Source organism: Nannobrachium achirus, assembly GCF_963921795.1.
Source record: "Nannobrachium achirus genome assembly, chromosome: 5".
Lineage (NCBI taxonomy): Eukaryota > Metazoa > Chordata > Actinopteri > Myctophiformes > Myctophidae > Nannobrachium > Nannobrachium achirus.
In genome coordinates, this window is record NC_137814.1 from 11,111,688 (window position 1) to 11,129,015 (window position 17,328).

Sequence of the window (17,328 nt, forward strand, 5' to 3'; positions counted from 1 at the left end):
GCCAAGGACATCCAAATTGATATGTATCAGGCCACAGACCCAAATCTGAAAATATGTTGTGCATGGATAAGAGAAGATTCATGTTGTACATTTATCAAATTAGTATAAAATAGGTTTACATCGTTTTACCATTTGTAAACGGTCAGAGTTACAAACCCATAAGGCCGGTCCATTTGGTACCATTTGTACACTGAGTTACAGACCCACAGACCCAATGTTGAGAACCACTGCATTAATAGTCATGTGCATACATACACCATTGCACCATGCCAATTAGAAGCTACACTGGCTCCCGGTTGTTTTTAGGATTGATTTAAAAAATAATTGACTCTCTCTTTCAATGGCCTGGCACGTACCTCTATGACTTCCTGTCTAGATATGTTCCAAACGGCCCCTCAGGTCTTCTAGTGCAGACCTGCTCGATGTGCCTACAATGACATATAGAAAACACGGTGAAGCAGCATTCTGCTTCTATGGTCCGACAGCCCGGAATAAACTCCCAGTACACCTAAGACAGTCAGCCTCTGTGGATAGCTTTAAAGCACAGCTCAAAACCTATTTCTTCACTCTTTCTTTTAGCTGATTGCCAGACCCATGAAATGGGTAGGCCTACATAAGCAAATGTCGGTCTGTCCGGGTTTTCTATATAAAGGGTATATATGATGATGACATGATGATGACATGCCTACAAAAGGCATGATGTCATAAATGATGATGACAGACAGGGGGTCTGGCACAACCAGGTTGACCTGGTCTAGTTTTTAAATCCCTGTGCTGTTATTCATGTATGCACTGTTCTGAAAATGTTTCGTTTTTATGGTAGTCCTTATTGAAGTTTTAAATGTTTTTTAATTAATGTTGTTTTATGTTTTTACTTTTCTTTTCTGATTTATCGTTAATCGTGTGTACAATTTTTCTGTTGAGCATGTGTGCTTCATTTTACTCTGCAAGCACTTTGAGCTGCTATACAAATAAAATGTATTATTATTATTATTAACCAACCCCTGTATGCAAACCCCCTTTCCCAGAATGCCCTGTGGCAACAGCACCGCAGAATGGGAGTACCCGGATGTCTCTCCCGTGTTCAGCGACATCATGCTGAGCCCTGAGTGGCGGCCGCTAAACCCCTCCCCTTCCTGCGTGTGCAGCACCGATAAGAAGCTGACCATGATGCCTATCTGTCCAATGGGAGCCGGGGGACTGCCCCCACGCCAGCGGGAAGAAGCCACGGGAGACGTCATGCTGGATTTGACCGACAGAAACATCTCAGACTATCTGGTGAAAACCTACCCCAGTCTCATCAGGACCAGGTAGGAACCATAGAGTTATAGAAGAACTAGAGTGGTAACCGGAAATCCTTGCTCCTTCACTTCTGTATGTTTGGGGACAGTGACGATGGTAGGAACCATAGAGTTATAGAAGAACTAGAGTGGTAACCGGAAATCCTTGCTCCTTCACCTCTATATGTTTGGGGACAGTGACGATGGTAGGAACCATAGAGTTATAGAAGAACTAGAGTGGTAACCGGAAATCCTTGCTCCTTCACCTCTATATGTTTGGGGACAGTGACGATGGTAGGAACCATAGAGTTATAGAAGAACTAGAGTGGTATTACCGGAAATCCTTGCTCATTCACCTCTATATGTTTGGGGACAGTGACGATGCGGGGCTCCTCTGGGTCATTTTGCGTGTCAGAGGTGACGTCCATCGACCCAATGTCGACGCAGCGTCCACCCTGCCTTTGTACTGTCGGTCATTTTTATGCGGAGAATACACTTGACCTAAGATTTGGTATAACAGAGGGGGCGTAAAGTATAGCATAACATACTGATTTACGGTAACATACTGGTCTTGAGCCAACATGTTGTTATTTATATCAGGTCGCACTTGTTGGTGATGATGTCACCTAGAACGCTGCTCCTCATTGGCCAAAGGCCCTGCCTTTGTACTGTCGGTAATTGCCTTTGCGAAGAATAAAGAATAAACGTGATTTGGTATAACATACTGGTCTCGCCTTTCAGCAAGCCCACAATTATAGTGGCACTTCATTAGGGTGACACTAACACCTACTCTTGCTCTTCTGGATTGTGGATTAGTAGAGCGTACCCTGTGACAGAGTGTGTCTGTCCAGTAGTGACAGTCAGGATCTTTGTTGAGGTTGGGTGGGGGGTTACAGGGTGGGTGGTGTTCAAGGGGTCAGACGCTTGGGGTCACGTGGGAACATGGAGGTCTGGCGGATGTTGTGGAGGCCAAGGTACAACATGCAGACTCTCTCCAGGCCAATGCCACCACCGCCATGCGGGGGTGCGCCGTACCGGAAGGAATCAAGGTAGCTCTTGATGCTGTCCAGATCAATCTGGTGATGCTGGGCTTTCTCTTTCAGCAACTGATAATCATGGATTCTCTGAGCTCCAGAGAGAATTTCCTCTCCCCGCATGAACATGTCATATGAGTTGGAGTATTTCGGGTTTTTGGGGTCAGGCATTGTGTAGAAAGGTCTCACAGCCAGCGGGTACTTGTCCAGCACATAGAAGTCAGTGCCGTACAGATCCTTGACGAGGCAGCCGAGCAGCTTTTCATTAGCGGTGCTCAGGTCTTCCTCGTCTCCTATCTCCACACCGGCCGCACGGAGCATGACCAGGGCATCCGTATAGCTCAGCTTCAGCGTGCTTTCCAGGAACTCGAACGGTTCGCTGGGAAACTGCTTGTTCACCGCCTGGATTTCTGTCTGGAACTTGTCTCGGAGGCCCTTGAAAATCTGTATCATGGTGTCACAGATGGAGTCGATGACCTCGTGGTAGTGGTAGTTGAAGGCCATCTCGATATCCAGGCCCACAAACTCTGTCAGGTGACGGTGGGTGTTGGAATTCTCTGCTCTGAAAACTGGTCCCACACAGAAGACCTTGTCGAAGTCAGCGCAGATGCACATCTGCTTGTAGAGTTGGGGAGACTGGGCCAGGTAGGCACTGGTTTTGAAGTAGGACACAGTGAACACGCTTGCCCCGCCTTCACTGGCAGCTGAGATCATTTTGGGAGTCTGGATCTCCACAAAGCCCTTGTTGGTGAGGATCTCTCTGAAGAGTTGGCACACTCCCGACTGCAGGCGGAAGATGGCCTGGCTGGTTGTCGTCCTGAGGTCAATCACCCTGTTGTCTAGCCTGGTGTCCTGATTGACTGTAGCTTTGCAACTCTCGTCCCCCTCGTCCCCCTCCTCCACCTCCGGCCTCACAGCATCCTCCAGCTGCAGGGGCAGGCTGGATGATGCCCGGCTGATGACGAAGATCCTCTCGATGTGCAGCTCCACGTCCTGCTGGGTGCAGCTCTTCACCGGGGGGTCCACCTTCCTCACAACCGCCTCCACGTCCACAATGCTCTCGTTGGTGATGCCGGCGGCAAACTTGACCATCTGCTTGCTGGCACGGTCTCCCACGAAGACCAGTGCCTGCACGCTGAACTGCTGCTGACGCAGGACCAAGAAACACTGCTTCCCTGTGGCACGGCTGGTGTGGATTCTGGCACGCATCCACATCGGCTGCCCGTCGGCTCTCTCTGGTGTTAGTTCTTGAATACGCACCAATACTCTTTCCAATCTCTCATGGGACTGGCACATTGGCAGGTCGTCGTACCTATCCTTGGCAAAGGGGCAGTCCACCAGCTCTTCTGTGCTTTGATTAGTAGCCAGCTTGGCTTGCGTCTTATCCTTCTTTGGGGCTTTCTGCCCTTGCTTCTGCTGTTTCTTCAGGGCTTTCTTAGACTGGGCCTGCTCCTCCGTCACCGGCCCTTGGACTTCTTCCTTAGACATGTCTCAAGCTTCCTGTGAATCTCTGGTACTAGGAGAGTCTGGTCTCTTTATACCTCTGGCATCTACTTGGATTTTCCATCATGATCTCTTCCATCATGTGGTGATTTCATATTGATGACATCAGGCTGTTCCGGAGGAAATCGGCACAAGCGCTGACTCATTGTGACATCACTTCATAAAAGGCTCTGACATCACGTACGGCACAGACAAACGGATATAGATATCTCCATATATGGGCATAAAATGGATGCAGAAAGACAGATACAGATATCTCCATATATGGGCATAAAATGGACGCTTAGAGACAGATGTCACAGAGCGCCTCTATTGTACTGTACTGTATATTGTACGGTCTGTCGGCCGGCCCGTCTCCCCTCGCCTGCACCAGGAAAACCAGGAAGTGACCTTACAGGATTTCTTTTTCTAAATCTGTGTATATAAAATATACATTACCCCTCAAATATCTAATCCTTCGTTTTAACAGCGGGAAACAGCCGGCGACTCTGGACGATGACGTCCAAAAGTTTAATTATTTTCATCACCTGCTATCGCCTGCTATCTCCTGCTATCGCCAGTAGTTAATTGCGGGTCCCATTGACAAATAACGCACTTCCGGTCGCCCGTCGCCTGCTGGTAAAATGCACCATTAGTTATAGCAACATTGTTCATGTCAAGTAGTTTGTTTATGCTTATTTGTTGAAATGGTGAATTACCATACATAGGCCTACGTACAATCAGACAAAGCTGATGTAGGAGCGGTTTGTACCGAACAGAAAATAAGGGGGGTGTGTGGACCCCTTTGTGTACTAAACAGTTTTCTGTAATGGTTGCCACCAATTTGCATATTCAGGAGTAGGCTTACCACTTATTTAATATGCCTTAATCACATTGTCTGACACATATAGACACTCTATTTGTCAGTTTTGCTTGCCTCATACAGAGCTATTGAGGAAATAGTTCAACATTGGCAATTCTGGCAGCCATTTTGTTGTGCAAATTAGAAGGATAACACTTGATTTTTGAAGCGGTGAAAGCCGCTTCCAATGAGTGGCTTTGTGTGTCCCACGCCCATATATGGTCATTTCAGTCCAGAATGAACAGGTTTTTTCAAAAACAAAATGTGTGTTTCATGTCCATATATGGTCATCCCAGTCCAGAATGAACAGGTTTTTATCAAAAACAAAATGTCTGTCACCTCATGTCCATATATGGTCATTCCAGTCCAGAATGAACAGGTTTTATCTGTCCCGTACGTCCAGAATATCAGTCCAGAATGAATAGGGTTTTTCAAAAACAAAATGTGTGTCCCACAGGGGCGGACTGGGCATCTGGCATACCGGGCATATGTTAATGGATCAAAGGAAGGCAATTATGTCTCTCTGCACTGTCAACTAGCAAGCAGACTGGTTAATTGGTTCTTAACTTATTTTGTTTCAACTTTAAGGAGTGCATTTCACATAATAATTATAATAATGGTGGGATAAGAGCAGCAACAACACTAGTTACTAGTGTCAACCTTTTCTCAACCTTTTTTCTGCCAGGGCACACATTGCCAAAAGATCCCAGCTTGCCCTAATGCTAAGTTGTTATTTGCCAATGTCAGGTGTGGGTTGTGTAGTTATCATTTATGTTGTTCTGTAAAAGTTGTGGTATTAAGAGCTTGTGTATTTGTATGTGCCTCGACCGGATGAGTCGGTAGAGTATCTGCGCACGCACTGGTTGTGGGGACTGGTCTGGGCTAAGATGCCAGGGCTGAATTTTAGTCCCAGTCCGTCCCTGGTGTCCCATGTCCATATATGGTCATATCAGTCCAGAATGAACAGGTTTTATCTGTCCCGTCCGTCCGTCCGTCCGTACACGTCCGTACGTACGTACGTATGTAGTGTCCGTCCCGGTCTGATGATTGGATACCTTGAGGATTGGTCAAGCTTCACATGACAATTCGGCCCCCCAGATAAAATCATTAATTAATTCAGAATATAAAGAATGTATAGATCACAGAGTTCATAACTCTAGAACACATAGAATAAAAGTTCACCGCTTCACTTCGAACCGAGGTTTGATTTTTTTTCTTTCATTTATTTTTTATTTTTTTTAATGTAAAATGAAATCTCTCCGGAGCCCACAACTAGAAAGATGCGATTCTGGGACATTGCGAGCGTGGTTGCCTTTTTAGCATTTTCCCATTCAAGTCAACAGGGTTAATTTATAGAGTACATTTTAGCTAATGTAGCTAATGCATTTTGTTCCATTTGCGTACTCTCAGAGTTATTGGGGGCCTTGAAGTTTGTAAGCTTTTTGATTGGCCACGGGCTTAAACACAGACACAGACACACAGAGATATGGCTAATTTTGTGTTAATTTGCACCCACTCTGCCCGTTTGTCACGTGAAACTTGACCAATCATGGAGATTGGCCCATTTATAGTCTGGTTGGCTGAAATGACATGTGAAGCTCACCAATCCACCAATTCTCAAGATCTTCGCTGAATGATGATACAGGTCATCAATTTAGTTAAAAAAGAAAAATAATGTTGAAATATGGAGAGTTTCTGCCCGACAACAACAATATTCAGAGATTATCTGGCAGAGGTATATGGCTCCAGTGAGCACACTATTCTAGTGTCCTTTTTTTCTTCAACATTTTGTAATGCGCCTTCATATAAAATAGTCGTTTTTTGTTGTTGTTGGAGTCCTTGCATGAATACATACAATTTTGCATGCATTGCTTGGTAGATTCATTCATTTATTCATTTAACTGACTAATAATTTGATTTAATCTGATCAACTAATTTCTTTCATTTTCATTTCCAGTTTGAAGAGCAAATACTGGGTGAATGAACAAAGGTAAATGATGATAACACTGTGGAAAATGGCTCCCTCTTGTGGAGATATTGCTTTATTGCCATGAGCACGTGCAGTATTTGTGTTGTTGAGTTACATGTGTTTTTTTTCTCTGTCAGATATGGAGGTCTGTCTGTGGGAGGACAGCTCCCCATCCTGGACGTAGAACCCAGAGACATTCAGGAGGTGTTTGGTCAGCTGGGCCAGATGCTGAACATCACTGGGGTTTGTGGCCATACATGATCCTTCTTCATCCTTGAATAGATGAAACCTTTTAGTTGTTTTGTTGTTAGTGTTCCTAGAGGTTCCTCAGAGTTACTACAGGGGGTCCTTCAAATCTTTGTATGATAGAAACTTTGTTTCTCCTTTTTACAGTAAATTAACAACTTGAACCCTAGCGTCCATATTCTCAGAACTTTAGCCAAAGATTGCAGATCTATAAGCTCACAACGCCTCGCGCTGCGAGGCGTTGTGAGCTTGATCGGCTATTTTCTGCAAAGAGGTTTGGTGTAGAGGGGAAAAAGAGCAGACTAAGTACAGAGTGAAAGGTCCAGTTTATTAACTATGGGGCTTTTAAGCTGTGACATCATTTTGTAGTCAGACCTCCAAGCAGATTTATTATCAATATCTGTCCCTCGCTATTTCAACAGATCCGAGACAAAAATAACGACTAAAGTATAATTCTACCACTTTCCTTTCAACAACAAAGAGAAGAAAAATGTGTAAATAGTAAAAATTGTAAAAAGATTCACAGGCGCTGGGTCCTTTGGCCCCAAAAGTTCTCCTCTGCCTACAAAATGATGTCAGACTTAACAGCCCCATTGATGGTTCAAGTGGTTAAATATCTGAAAACACAAATTGACATGAATCCAAAATACACTGATGATTGTGCTGTCAAACAATGAAACTATATGGAATCTATGGAAAGGTTGTGGGGGTCCCTGCTTCATCTCTCTCTCAACTAAGGGCCCGGGGTCCTCGGCCTGAAAACGTTGAAGACCCCTGATTTATGTAATTAAGTTAGACAATATAATGATAAGGTAATAAGGTAATAAAGTGCTAAATTACAATTTTCCTTTTTCAGGGTCCCTATTCCAAGTTTGCACTGCGAGAGATTGGACCATTTCTAAGATACATGGAAAGTGAATTCAATATAAAGGTAAAGGTTGGAATGGACTGCTGTGAAGCCTGTGATTCTCTTCATACACATTTGAATGATCACTATCCACTTCACTGCAGCATTACCTGTCACTGTGGTGCTATTGGAATTGACCTTAGTCACTGATTTTTTTTTGTTTGTTTTTTTGTCACATTTCATCACTGAATCACATGGAAGAAATGGAGACAACAAAGATTTTTAACGAACACACACTTCCCCATTGCCTCTTGCACACCTACTCCAAAACAGCGCCGGCGGCACGAGGGGGACGCCTGGGGCCCATCCCCCTCACTCGGAACGCCTGTCCCCATCAGTGAAACCGGCAAATACTCGAAAACAAAGGCGAAACACTAATTTGCATAATGATCGCAACCTTAAGCTCACGGACGGCCCCATCAGCTATTGAGTCCTGGCTCCTGGCCTGCTCCAAAATTGCGGTCCGAGGAATGGCGCGCCGCTGTTTGAATTGAACCCAGTTCAATTAAATTATTTGATTGTTAAAAACGATCTGCATGCTGTGAGCCCTTCGATCTGCTAACATCATTCATCATACAGCGGAGTATAAATTAAGCATGGTTTGTAATGTAAAAGTGAATCACACATAATAGCAGATCTACAAGCTCACGGAGTGTTTGAGCTTGTAGATCTGCTGTTTTCTCTAGTTTGGTTCCTGGGGAGACATCAAATTTCTCTTTTGGGTCCGGAGCTTAAAGTCTGTTAGAATTCCTCACATTCATCCAGAAAGAAGAAGCACATTTGCGGCTCACTTTCCCCTCAGCAAGGTTAAACCGTGTGCTTGCTACTCCTATTTGCATGAACACCATGCTCTGCTTTCTCTGCAGGTGTGGTACAATAACAAGGGCTGGCACGCCATGGTGGCATTCATGAATGTGGCCAACAACGCCATCCTGCGGGCCTTCCTTCCTCGCAGCGCCAACCCCGTGGAGTACGGCATCACTGCCATTAACCACCCGCTCAATCTCACCAAAGAGCAGCTCTCCGAGGTCACAGTGTGAGTGTTTTTATGCTTTCTGAAATGGTAAAATATCCGACAGAGAGAGAGCATTCACAGTTAAAGGAGCTATAGTCAACTTTTTCTAGAAAAACGGATACTAAAATAAATATAATGTTTCGAAAATATTTTATAAAAAAATAAGCTTCATATATGTGTTTCTATTCAAAAATGACCACAAAAAGCGTAAAATAATGATAAAATAATCATTTTGGCCATTGTCAGATCGACACTTTGTTTACATTCTAGTCTATAGACTAGGATGTAAACAAAGTGTCGGCCCTACAATGAAAAAGTTGACTATAGCTCCTTTAATATTTCACTGGTGTCTGGGTTCTATTCTGCATAAAAAAAACAAAAACAAAACAAAAACAGAGTGGCTTGCTTTTTTACAGTTGTTTTTTTATTTTGTGAAATCTCACCTGAAATCGCTGCAGGGCTCTCTCTCAGACAAGTCTCGCTTATTGTGGAAACGGGCTAGTTTCCTATTCATAGAATAGCCTACTACTACATTTGAATTTGGAAGTTTGTGAACGTTGAGACGGCTCGGCTCACAATTTTACAACCCATATTTTCTCAGAACAGAGTTCCAGAGTTCAAGAAGCAAATATCACTTATCATCAACATATTTAGGGATGGCAGACAAAGAAATAATACATCTAAAGCCTGATCAGAAAATAGTCGATATACAAAATGTTGCAATGCCTTGTGGGCCGGCTAGATTCTGACATTCGCCAAATGAATGAATATTATACCGATAATTCACCCCAATACGGACAGTATTCACCCCAAATCTCTGCTGGCTCCTTCTTTGTTGCATTTTGCTATCTACAGTATACAGTGTAAAAAATATATAATCATTTTGTACTCTTTTTCTGTCTCAAACTAACCCATCCTGTCCCTCTCTGGTAGTCTGACCACCTCGGTGGATGCGGTGGTGGCCATCTGTGTCATCTTTGCCATGTCCTTCATCCCGGCCAGCTTCGTCCTCTACCTCATCCAGGAGCGAGTGACCAAAGCCAAACACCTGCAGTTTGTCAGTGGGGTCAGTCCGCTGGTGTACTGGGTGGCCAACTTCTTCTGGGACATGGTAATTTAAGCAGACTCAGGATCAATTCAACCAATTCATTGAAATGCCCATCCTTCTGGAGGTCAGAAGAATGTACTTTTTAACTATGTCATACTGAGTGTAACAGGTTCTTAATCCGAACTGACATGGAATAGCACATATTAGGCCTACTGTACTTTAGTAATTTTAACAAAAACTTGAATTCTGAAGAAAATTCACGTTCTGACAGTTTTGGAACAGATAATACAAGCTAACTGTTTTTTCGCAAGAACTGACACTATGACTGATGAGATTTATATTTATTTTGATGAAGCAATTGATCATTTCTCTATTTGAGTTTTATAGATTTAAGAGAGTTCTGTCGGGGGAAAAATCAGGCCTTTCACAAATGGCAATAAGACTTTAATAAGTAGCTCTTTCATTTTCATTTCATGTCTCACAGATAGATAATAATGTACAATGATTTAAATGTTTAAATATTGACTTTCTCCCTTAGATTAACTACTCGCTCAGTGCTGCAATGGTGGTGGGTATCTTCGTAGCTTTTGACAAAAAGTGTTATACGTCACCCACCAACCTGCCTGCCCTGATAGCACTGCTCCTATTGTACGGGTAAGATTTAAAAACTACTGTTCTATATTTTTTACCCTCTCTTTTGCATGGTTTGCAAGTGTAGCACATGATAACTGTGGGGAGTAGGGACAATGGACTATGTTCTGCTTTCATTGGATGCTGTCGCTCAAATACTAACCACTTTAATCATGGCATCCTTTTTTATCAAAAAAGATTTTCAAAATCTTCAAGACTTTAAACCAGATCTAAAAGCTCTCAATGCGGCACAATGCAACGCGCTGTGAACTTTTAGATCTGTTATTTTAGAATGGCCGAAGTATGACATTAGTTAATAAATATTCCACATTACTGGTTCTTCTTCTTCTTATACTGATTACCATGTGTTTAATAGTGTATAAAAACTGTTCAGCAGAGTTTCAGTTGACCCATTTAGAACGGGTACACATTATTGTGTATCATTATTTTATGCTTTAACTATTGAAAAATAGCAGATATACAAGCTCACAGATATCTGCTATTTTAGAAAAATCGTGAAAATTAGAATTTTGACCTTGTCCTTCTAAGATTTTTTGAAAAACCGATGTTTCTATGTCAGCAATCTGGCTAGCCATCGTCAAAGAAAAGGTCCTTTTCACTTAAATGTAGCTCAGTTAGTCTGTTCTTGAGAGACTGCTATGTGAGTGGTTCTCAAACCTTTTCATGTGAAGGACCCCCAAAATTTTATTTATTTGGCCACGGCCCCCCATCTCAAAATATTTAGTTCCAGTGACCACCCAGAAGCAAAATTTGAGTTTGAGCTTGTAGATCTGCTATTTTTCACTGGTTAAAGCATTCAATAATTCTAGGCCTAAATGGTGTTGACCTGGTGTGTTTGTCCTGCCTCTGCTCAGGTGGTCAGTGACGCCCATGATGTATCCCATGTCCTACGTGTTCAACATCCCCAGCACCGCCTACGTCTCTCTGTCCTGCATCAACCTGTTTATAGGCATCAACAGCAGCGCGATCACCTTCATCCTGGAGCTGTTCGAAAACAACAAGGTAGGGGTGGGCGATATGGTGATAATTATCGTTGAGACGATACAATGTCTCCACGATATGCCTTTTCAGAGATATCGTATATCGTGATACAATTGAGGGAGCCTTATAAAAAATCCTGTTTGAATCGTTAATACAGAGATTCATTCCAGAATTCAATTTAAACCTGCATTTTGGTCTAAAACAGTAGTTCTCAAACTTTAAACCATTCGTATACTGTCAGAGTTACATACTTGTAAAGTTCAATTTAGACCTCCCAAAAGGAACCCAGAGAGTCTAGTTTTTGTCAAGTACCTTGAAAAATAACCATAAAAACCAACGTGAAAAAGAATTGTGATAAAATCGTGTATCGTGATACAGCTTGGGAAAATATCATGATATTGTATTTTTCCATATCGCCCACCCCTACAACAAGGTGAGAGTGGTCTGGGCACACACCTGAGGCTTTTGAACAAATTCAGACATAAGAGAAGAAAGATTTTGATGTAGAATAAAAATAGATACATCTATATATTTTTTTACTTAAATAATAATTGTAATAATGTTGTGGAGTCCAAACGGCAAATAATGCTGCCTTACAGATGATTGTCACACATTATTTACATTTTATGGTACATTATGGACAGTTCAGTTCAGTTCATATATATAAGAGCAAGAAGAAGAATCATGTGAGGGAATGAATTGTTTTTCAGTGGCGTGTACATTTAAATGATTTATAAAGATATAAATAGATATGATCATAGTATAAAGCAGGGGTCTTCAACAGGGGGTCCGGAACCCCTAGGGGGTCCTCAGAGTTACTACAGGGGGTCCTCCAAATCTTTGTGTGATAGAAACGTTTTTTCTCCTTTTTTTATATTAACCACTTGAACCCTAGCATCCACTTTCTGAGAACTTTAGCCAAAAATAGCAGATCTACAAGAGGTTTGGTGTAAAGGGGAAAAAGAGCAGATTAAGTACAGAGTGAAAGGTCAAGTTTATTAAGTATTGATGGTTCAAGTGGTTAAATATCTGAAAACACAAATTGACATGAATCCAAAACACACTGATGATTGTCCTGTCAAACAATTATGACACCATATGGAATCTATGAAAAGGTTGTGGGGGTCCCTGCTCCATCTTTCTCTCAACTAAGGGGTCCTTGGCCTGAAAACGTTGAAGACCCCTGGTATAAAGAAAAAATCTGAGAGTTTAGAAATGGACCTTGGGTCCTTTCATTTTGCAATATGGATTAGTCTCTCAGTTAAATTGTGCTAAAAAGTTGGTTAAATCATCACAATTACATTTTGTGCAGCTTTAAAAAACCCTGGGGTGAAAAACTGTTATTGGAATTCTAAAATCTATGAATGTTTTAACCGTCTGCAATCATTGTGTGTGTGTGTGTGTGTGTGTGTGTGTGTGTGTGTGTGTGTGTGTGTGTGTGTGCGCGTGTGTGCGTGTGTGCGTGTGTGCGTGCGTGCGTGCGTGCGTGCGTGCGTGCGTGTGTGTGACTACATGTGGGTGTGTGTGTGCCATGTGTTTTTGTGTGTTACTGAGCAGCCTTTGCTGGTGTTTAATGAGTGGTTGAAGAAAGGCCTCCTGGTCTTCCCTCACTTCTGCCTGGGGCGTGGTCTCATAGACCTGGCTATGAACCAGGCTGTCACCGATGTCTACGCAAGGTTCGGTAAGCGCTGACGGGACACTTACACTTCATTGCATCATTATTATTACCATAACTATTCCCGGCTGGGGGAGAGAGAAAAAAAAACACCTTTTCAGAATGCCAATCCTTTATAATGCGGAGATACTGCATGAAATGTTTTCTTTTCTAAAATGGATTATAATGTATGGAATTCCGATTGTTCATTCGTTCACTGTATTGATGTAACTATACCATAATTATCTACATCTACAGTTACTGTTTTATTACTAAAATCTCATGTCAGAATGAGATAAAATACAATTAAATAAACTATCTATGTTTAAATCTGAATGAGAAACTCATACAGTACAATAAATGCACAAGAATCTGACTTGTAATGAAGGGAGCAACAAGGTAGCTCAGGAAAAGGATAGCGAAAGAATAAATGTATAATAAGTAGGGGTTTGTAACAGTTATACCCTCTGAAACTTCAGTTTAAGAGATAAAGATTTAAGAGATTCAATTCAGGTGGGTTTTATTTTTCCTTCTATAGACCATATTGACATTGTTGTGTAATTTTAGATGCTACCAATTATATTAATTAAGGACGTGTTCCATTAAGGTCAATAGTCAGGATGCTGCTATTGTACATGTTGGCTCACTGGAAAGGCTGCACTGAATGGGACACAGCCTTAATTGGTATCATTGGTAACACCTGTGAAAGAAAGTAACATATAACTATTTATCGGTATAGACTGTCATGAAAAGGGTCCATTAGTTCTGCTCCAACCTTGCATTGCTGTACACAACGCAGTGTATCCAGCCACCCATTGAACCCCACATAGCCTTTTTATTGAATGAGAAATCAACACGTCATACTCGCCATGTCGTAGGCAGCACATTTTCAGTCATTTTGAATTTATATTTATAGCCAACATACTGTATTTGTGTGTGTCTGTCCAGGCGAGCAGCATGCGATGGACCCCTTCCGATGGGACTTTGTGGGGAAGAATGTGGCCTTCATGGCCGTGGAGGGCTTCGTCTATTTTGCCTTGAATCTACTCATCCAGTACCGCTTCTTCCTGGACCAGTGGTGAGGGCCCTGATAGAATATCTGTCTGCTCAACACACTCTCTCACTCCCCCAAACGGCCTCTAGTGACTTCTCGGGACAAATGTGACCAAAATGTGTCAAACATTTGACTTACAGTCATGAGTGGGGTCCGGGATCCCCCAGGGGTCCTTGAAGGGGTTCCATGGGGTCCCCAAAATGTGTTAACACAGTATCACAATCATTTGAAGCCCTTTATCCATATTTTAAAACGTTGGCTATTAAAAATTGAATTTGGAATTCAAAAATCTTGACTGTATGTTTTAATAATCTCATGTTTTCCCCCTTTTTTACACAAACCTTCTCTTCTGGGGGTCCCTGGCACAAAACCTTTTCAGATGGGGTCTGCGGCCAAATATATATCAATTTGGGGGTCCTTGCCTTGGCACAAAAGACTTTGAGAACCACTGGTCCAGAGCACTTGCACCGAGCAAGATGCCTCTGCTCAATGTGGGCATGTTGCTCCAACCCTCTGCATAGGAAGTCATTTTGGATATAATATAATTCCTTTTTTTTTTTTTTTTTACTACGAAGGCGCTCAGGTCGGTGAGGTCACTATGTCAAAAGAACAGTGGTGTAAAGTAACTAAGTACATTTACTCAAGTACTGTAAGAACAATTTTGAGGTATTTTTACTTTACTGGAGTATTTCCAATGATCTACAAGCTCACAATGCGTCGCGATGCATTGTGAGCTCAGTAAGTGTACTACACCACTGCCACGACGCCTCTGTTTTAGCAGTCTACAGAACAAAACGAAGCAGTCTTCATGTTGCCAGGCAACCACCAGATACACACCTGTCATCTCCCTTTCAGGCTCCCGCCCCAAATCACACAAAAGTTGTCTGTGTACTTTGCCTGTTCACCGGTTCAACCGACGTTTTCTTTGCTACAGTTTTTTTTAAGTGACAAAATCATACAGCTATACAGCAGCTATACAGCCAAAAGCCAACTTCTCCGTCATGCTCAAAGCCATTGAATCTCCGTTCATCTCCATTCGTGGACAGAACGGCTAGCTCTCAACTCGTCCGATCTGACAGAGGGGATTTATTTGCATTTATTTGCTTCAAGTAGATTTTTTTCTCTACTGGAGGAGGCGCCCTGGCGCATAGAACGCATAAACGCAAGGTGTGCTCAACGTGCGCAAAGCCTCGCAATGCCAACAAAGCGCTCCATTCCCATTGAAAACGATTGCAAAAACACACTTTTGTAAACAAATCAGAATTCTGACTTCATTTGCACTGTATCGTGTGTCAGCTGGAACTGCATGGCAATGTATATGACAATAATATCATTCATCAGTGCATGTGGGCTATCTTTCAGGTTATCAAACGCCCCTGGAGGTGTGATAGAAGATGAAGATGATGATGTAAAAGCAGAGAGGCAGAGGATCTACACGGACAAGGACAACTCAGACATCCTTATGATCAAAGACCTCTCCAAGGTAGTAAAACCATTGACTGTTGTGTCTGTTATTATGTTACAGTACATGCTAATGGATGTTATACCTGAATGGTTCTGTGTACTGTACTGCATATAGGAATGTGTAATCAGAAAATCATCAAGCAGGCCAGTGACCAAATAGGAAGGACCTTTACTGTTTGTTTGCCTCCCTTGAATTTGGACCTGGGAACTCCGGCTGCAGAATCAGTGTCCTATTTGCAGGAGCTTGTACAGTACAAGTTCTTATCACAACATGGTTGAATTCCACTTCTCCCAGTGGTGTGAGGATAACCATCTTCACATTGCCAGCAAGACAAAGCAAATAATCAATCTCACCTGAGCACCCAAATAAAAACTAGACTTAAATGTGAAAGGAGGGACTAGTGGAGAAGAGTTCCAGTAGAACTAAAAAGACAAGTGTCATTTTATGTTTGGTTGCACTATTTTCAGCATGCAAACCGTTTCAGCATGTCAAATCTGCCATTACGACGCTATCAAGGCCCGCCACATTTGGCAACAAAAGCAACTGTAGATTTAGTCAACTAAAAACTATATATTTAATCACTAAAACTAAATCATTTCAACTGACTAAAATGTGACTAAAACTAAATGAAAAGTTAATCAAAAGAAGGATAGGACTAAAACTAAATCAAGATTTGCTGAATGAACACTGCTTCTCATCTCCTCCTACTTGTACCAGAGCTTTATTCAGCCCATCCTGCTGTATTTTTTTTTTCCCGCCTGCTTTTTTGACATGTTATTCATCACTCAATGGACAAAACTCACACTCATAGTAACCAACACTGCTGCCAGGATAATTGGTCTTCCCATACCCAACCCCACAGCAACAAACAACAAAGCCATTGCAAGCGTTGCAATTTCAATAGCACAGCACAGATCACACACCCACTCAATCACCACCTTGCCCCGCTTAGTGCCTCGCTCCAGGCCTGATACCTGCATCATAGCCGCATTAAATAACAGGCGTCGCTGAGCGCATACTGCTGCCTGTCATTTTGTATTGTTGTTGTTTGTTACTGTGTGTTTGTTGGGTGTGTTGCTGTTACTGTGTATTTGTTGGGTGTATTGCTGTTGTCTGACAGACTTGTCACTGGAATAAAGACTAAAGACTGGTAGTGTCCACTGCCCTCCTATGAGACACAGGCCGAATAGATTTGTGTTGTTGTTGTGAGAACCAATTATATGAAGTTGAAAATGGGTGAAGCCATCCTTTAAGACAAGATCAACATATGTCCAAAGTAGCTGATCCATCATCCATAAGCTCACAATGCATTGCCTATTTGCGAATGGACAAAAATGTTAAGTGTCTTTGGACCCTCCTCAAGGACCCAGGATCCCCCCCACTACATGATCATTATTGTGACCGAAGGTCGCAGCTATACCATGAGAAATGTCACAGCTTGTCTCTGTCTGTCTGTCTGTCTGGTCTCTGTCAGTCCTTCCTTCAGTCAGTCAGTACACATTTTTACAGTCTATTGGTTCCGTGTCACTGTGACATCACTCTGACATCATGCTCTGATGTCACTGTGATGTAGGGGAACCACTCCTAACAGAATTAGATATGCTGCTCTGACATCACACTTCATGTCCCATTTATGCCCATATATTTTATGCCCATATATAGTCGACAATGTGATGTCAG

The 17,328-nt window shown here is 42.4% G+C and overlaps 2 protein-coding genes across 2 annotated transcripts in view; one reads left to right on the forward strand and one right to left on the reverse strand.

The window, feature by feature from the left end:
- LOC308284801 (retinal-specific phospholipid-transporting ATPase ABCA4-like) overlaps positions 1-17,328 on the forward strand; it is a gene marked incomplete at both ends in the record, with an annotated part of 130,428 nt that overhangs the window by 97,038 nt on the left and 16,062 nt on the right. The window contains 11 exons of the mRNA XM_080725528.1: positions 1,029-1,310; positions 6,616-6,648; positions 6,765-6,870; positions 7,730-7,804; positions 8,647-8,816; positions 9,729-9,906; positions 10,382-10,497; positions 11,349-11,496; positions 13,033-13,156; positions 14,078-14,207; positions 15,546-15,666. Of these exons, the coding sequence (XP_080581654.1) occupies positions 1,029-1,310; positions 6,616-6,648; positions 6,765-6,870; positions 7,730-7,804; positions 8,647-8,816; positions 9,729-9,906; positions 10,382-10,497; positions 11,349-11,496; positions 13,033-13,156; positions 14,078-14,207; positions 15,546-15,666 (1,483 nt within the window). The remainder of the gene's footprint in view (positions 1-1,028; positions 1,311-6,615; positions 6,649-6,764; positions 6,871-7,729; positions 7,805-8,646; positions 8,817-9,728; positions 9,907-10,381; positions 10,498-11,348; positions 11,497-13,032; positions 13,157-14,077; positions 14,208-15,545; positions 15,667-17,328) is intronic.
- LOC308285483 (aspartate--tRNA ligase, cytoplasmic-like) lies at positions 2,189-3,802 on the reverse strand (the record flags this gene model as incomplete). The annotated part of the gene is made up of 1 exon (XM_080726251.1): positions 2,189-3,802. The coding sequence occupies one exon, from the start codon at positions 3,800-3,802 to the stop codon at positions 2,189-2,191; it is 1,614 nt and encodes a 537-aa protein (XP_080582377.1).